The sequence below is a fragment of the Coregonus lavaretus genome (assembly GCF_964263955.1).
Source record: "Coregonus lavaretus genome assembly, contig: HAP1_SCAFFOLD_882, whole genome shotgun sequence".
NCBI lineage: Eukaryota > Metazoa > Chordata > Actinopteri > Salmoniformes > Salmonidae > Coregonus > Coregonus lavaretus.
This window is the reverse complement of record NW_028158909.1, coordinates 2,501-7,500: the sequence shown is the minus strand read 5'-3', so window position 1 is coordinate 7,500 and position 5,000 is coordinate 2,501. Positions and strand designations below refer to the sequence as shown.

General features: G+C 35.5%; 1 protein-coding gene across 1 annotated transcript in view; it reads right to left on the bottom strand.

The window, feature by feature from the left end:
* Positions 1-5,000, bottom strand: part of pik3c2g (phosphatidylinositol-4-phosphate 3-kinase catalytic subunit type 2 gamma) — a 26,349-nt gene that overhangs the window by 19,619 nt on the left and 1,730 nt on the right. The window contains exons 2-3 of the mRNA XM_084197746.1: positions 3,997-4,122; positions 3,363-3,393 (exon numbers count right to left, since the gene is read on the bottom strand). Of these exons, the coding sequence (XP_084053872.1) occupies positions 3,363-3,393; positions 3,997-4,122 (157 nt within the window). The remainder of the gene's footprint in view (positions 1-3,362; positions 3,394-3,996; positions 4,123-5,000) is intronic.

The following is a 5,000-nucleotide window of genomic DNA, read 5'->3' as shown; positions in this document are numbered from 1 at the left end:
TATAGAACAACCGACACAGACTACAATTATAGAACAACTGACTACAGTTATAGAACTACATATACATAACAGACTACAGTTATAGAACAACAGACATAGAACAGACTACAGTTATAGAACAACAGACATAGAACAGACTACAGTTATAGAACAACAGACATAGAACACACTACAGTTATAGAACAACAGACCACAGTTACAAAATAACAGACTACAGTTATAGAACAACAGACACATACCACAGTTATAGAACAACAGACTACAGTTATAGAACAACATACTACAGTTATAGAACAACAGACACATACCACAGTTATAGAACAATAGACTTAGAACAGACTAAAGTTATAGAACAACAGACTACAGTTATATAACTACAGACACATACTACAATTATAGAACAACTGACTACAGTTATAGAACTACAGATACACAACATACTACAGTTATAGAACAACAGACATAGAACAGACTACAGTTATAGAACAACAGACATATAACAGACTACAGTTATAGAACAACAGACATAGAACACACTACAGTTATAGAACAACAGACCAAGTTACAAAATAACAGACTACAGTTATTGAACAACATACTACAGTTATAGAACAACAGACTACAGTTATAGAACAACAGACTACAGTTATAAAACAACAGACTTAGAACAGACTACAGTTATAGAACAACAGACTACAGTTATAGAACAACAGACTACAGTTATAGAACAACATACATAGAACAGACTACAGTTATAGAACAACAGACCAAGTTACAAAATAACAGACTACAGTTATTGAACAACATACTACAGTTATAGAACAACAGACTACAGTTATAGAACAACAGACTACAGTTATAAAACAACAGACTTAGAACAGACTACAGTTATAGAACAACAGACTACAGTTATAGAACAACAGACTACAGTTATAGAACAACATACATAGAACAGACTACAGTTATAGAACAACAGACTACAGTTATAGAACAACATACATAGAACAGACTACAGTTATAGAGCAACAGACTACAGTTATAGAACAACAGACTACAGTTATAGAACAACATACTACAGTTATAGAACAACAGACATAGAACAGACTACAGTTATAGAACAACAGACCACACTTACAAAACAACAGACTACAGATATAGAACAACAGACTGCAGTAATAAAACAACAGAGATAGAACAGACTACGGTTATAGAACAACAGACATAGAACAGACTACAGTTATAGAACAACAGACTTAGAACAGACTACAGTTACAGAACAACAGACTACAGTTATAGAACAACCGACACAGACTACAATTATAGAACAACTGACTACAGTTATAGAACTACATATACACAACAGACTACAGTTATAGAACAACAGACATAGAACAGACTACAGTTCTAGAACAACAGACATAGAACAGACTACAGTTATAGAACAACAGACATAGAACACACTACAGTTATAGAACAACAGACCAAGTTACAAAATAACAGACTACAGTTATTGAACAACAGACACATACCACAGTTATAGAACAACAGACTACAGTTATAGAACAACATACTACAGTTATAGAACAACAGACACATACCCCAGTTATAGAACAACAGACTTAGAACAGACTAAAGTTATAGAACAACAGACTACAGTTATATAACTACAGACACATACTACAATTATAGAACAACTGACTACAGTTATAGAACTACAGATACACAACATACTACAGTTATAGAACAACAGACATAGAACAGACTACAGTTATAGAACAACAGACATATAACAGACTACAGTTATAGAACAACAGACATAGAACACACTACAGTTATAGAACAACAGACCAAGTTACAAAATAACAGACTACAGTTATTGAACAACATACTACAGTTATAGAACAACATACTACAGTTATAGAACAACAGACATAGAACAGACTACAGTTATAGAACAACAGACATATAACAGACTACAGTTATAGAACAACATACATAGAACAGACTACAGTTATAGAACAACAGACCACAGTTACAAAATAACAGACTACAGTTATTGAACAACATACTACAGTTATAGAACAACAGACATAGACCAGACTACAGATATAGAACAACAGATGTAGAACAGACTACAGTTATAGAACAACAGACAATCGTTATAGAACAGACTACAGTTATAGAACAACAGACATAGAACAGACTACAGTTATAGAACAACAGACATATAACAGACTACAGTTATAGAACAACATACTACAGTTATAGAACAACAGACATAGAACATACTACAGTTATAGAACAACAGACTACAGTTATAGAACAACAGACATAGAACAGACTACAGTTATAGAACAACAGACTAAAGTTATAAAACAACAGAGTACATTTATAAAACAACAGACTACAGTTATCAAACAACAGACTACAGTCATAGAACAACAGATTACAGTTATAGAACAACAGACTACAGTTATAGAACAACAGACTACAGTTATAGAACAACGGACTACAGTTATAGAACAACAGACTACAGTTATAGAACAACAGACATAGAACAGACTACAGGTATAGAACAACAGACACAGAACAGACTACAGTTATAGAACAACAGACTACAGGTATAGAACAACAGACACAGAACAGACTACAGTTATAGAACAACAGACTACAGTCATAGAACAACATACTACAGTTATAGAACAACAGACTGCAGTTATAGAACAACAGACATAGAACAGACTACAGTTATAGAACAACAGACACAGTTATAAAACAACATATACACAACAGACTACAGTTATAGAACAACAGACATAGAACAGACTACAGTTATAGAACAACAGACTACAGTTATAGAACAACATACATAGACTACAATTATAGAACAACAGACTACAGTTATAGAACAACATATACACAACAGACTACAGTTATAGAACAACAGACATAGAACAGTCTACAGTTATAGAACAACAGACTACAGTTATAGGACAACATACATAGAATAGACTACAGTTATAGAACAATATACATAGAACATACTACAGTTATAGAACAACAGACATATAACAACAGACTACAGTTATAGAACCACAGACTACAATTATAGAACAACAGACTACAGTTATACAACAACAGACCCCACAAGATCATCAGAGCGTTCATCCAAAATCAGTCACATAGTGAAATCTGGTTTTCTTAAATAAACTACAAATGTTTGCAGCCATGCACTCAGCAAACAACAGGGCGTTTCACACTGTATGTTCTTAGCCGCAGGCTAACCTTAACCCTGGTTTAACAGCATGCTTGGTATTGTTTGAGCTGAAGCGTATCTCATAGACTTCATTAAAGGGACTTACAGGTCTCACACTCGTACATTTCCAAATGGTCCTGGAGGAGAACGAAAAACAAGGAAACATGACTTTACATTTTTCACAATGAAAGTATTTATTCACTTCACAGTTTTCTGTGAATGTGGTATCATTTCAACATGCGCAGCCAGTGCTATAGGAATCAACATTATTTATATTACTGTATTTAGTGGTAAACATTAAATCCAGATTTAGTACCAGTGCCATAGGAATCAACGGTATTTATATTACTGTATTTAGTGGTAAACATTAAATCCAGATTTAGTACCAGTGCCATAGGAATCAACAGTATTTATATTACTGTATTTAATGGTAAACATTAAATCCTGATTTAGTACCAATGCTATAGGAATCAACAGTATTTATATTACTGTATTTAGTGGTATACATTAAATCCAGATTTAGTACCAGTGCCATAGGAATCAACAATATTTATATATTACTGTATTTAGTGGTAAACATTAAATCCTGATTTAGTACCAATGCTATAGGAATCAACAGTATTTATATTACTGTATTTAGTGGTATACATTAAATCCAGATTTAGTACCAGTGCCATAGGAATCAACAGTATTTATATATTACTGTATTTAGTGCTACACATTAAATCCAGACGTAGTACCAGTGCTACAGGTTTGATCCTCCGTAGCTTGCCGATAGCCTCTTCCAACTCTCCAGTAGAGATCCCACACAGCAGGTTGATGATGGTACGGACCTCGTCCAGTAGCAGGTTAAGATTGCTCCCACACTTTGGAGACAGAAAATAGAATAGAATAGACATACATTAGCAACATGTGTATTATGTTGGGCGGCAGGTAGCTTAGTGGTTAAGAGCGTTGTGCCAGTAACCGAAAGGTCGCTGGTTCTAATCCCCGAGCCGACTAGGTGAAAAATCTGTCGATGTGCCCTTGAGCAAGGCACTTAACCCTAATTGCTCCTGTAAGTCGCTCTGGATAAGAGCGTCTGCTAAATGACTAAAATGTTATGTGTGTGTCACTGTGATGCCAAAAGCAAAGTGGAGGACATTACACTGGTGACTTATGCATTTACTATAGGGCTGTACTGGGATATTTCACTGCACAGTTAGCCTATATGTTTATTGCTGTAACAAGACCGGAGCCCTGCACTACTGTGGGCTTTGAGGAGTTAGCAAGGTAACTCTTGGTCAACTCTGAGTTCATCTCGGGGTAACCGGTACCACGAACGTGGCTCACCTTTTAGCCAGGTGAAATTCTATGGCGACGGATCCTTCAGAAGTAACCTGCTACCGGCCTGCAGGCTAACTCGGGGCTAACTGCATTTATTTCCTGAATGAAGTGTCTGAGCCGGGAGTTGAGGACCAATCAAATCGGATTACCTCCCTCTCGCAAAGATTGCATCGTCATCCCCTTTATTTAAAGCTGCACTATGCAGAAACCGCGCGCGCCATTTCCTGGTTCCTAAAATTCTAATAGCTTGCCTATTTCAGTTTATGTGACAAAAGTGACGAGAATCATTGTACCATCTAAACCGCTGTGAAATATATTTTCCATAACCCAAAATATTGTATTTTCAGCAGTTTGAAGCTGGTGTACAAATCTGAAAGTAAAAGGCACAAAAAAGAAACGTAAGAACGGGAAGCATAGA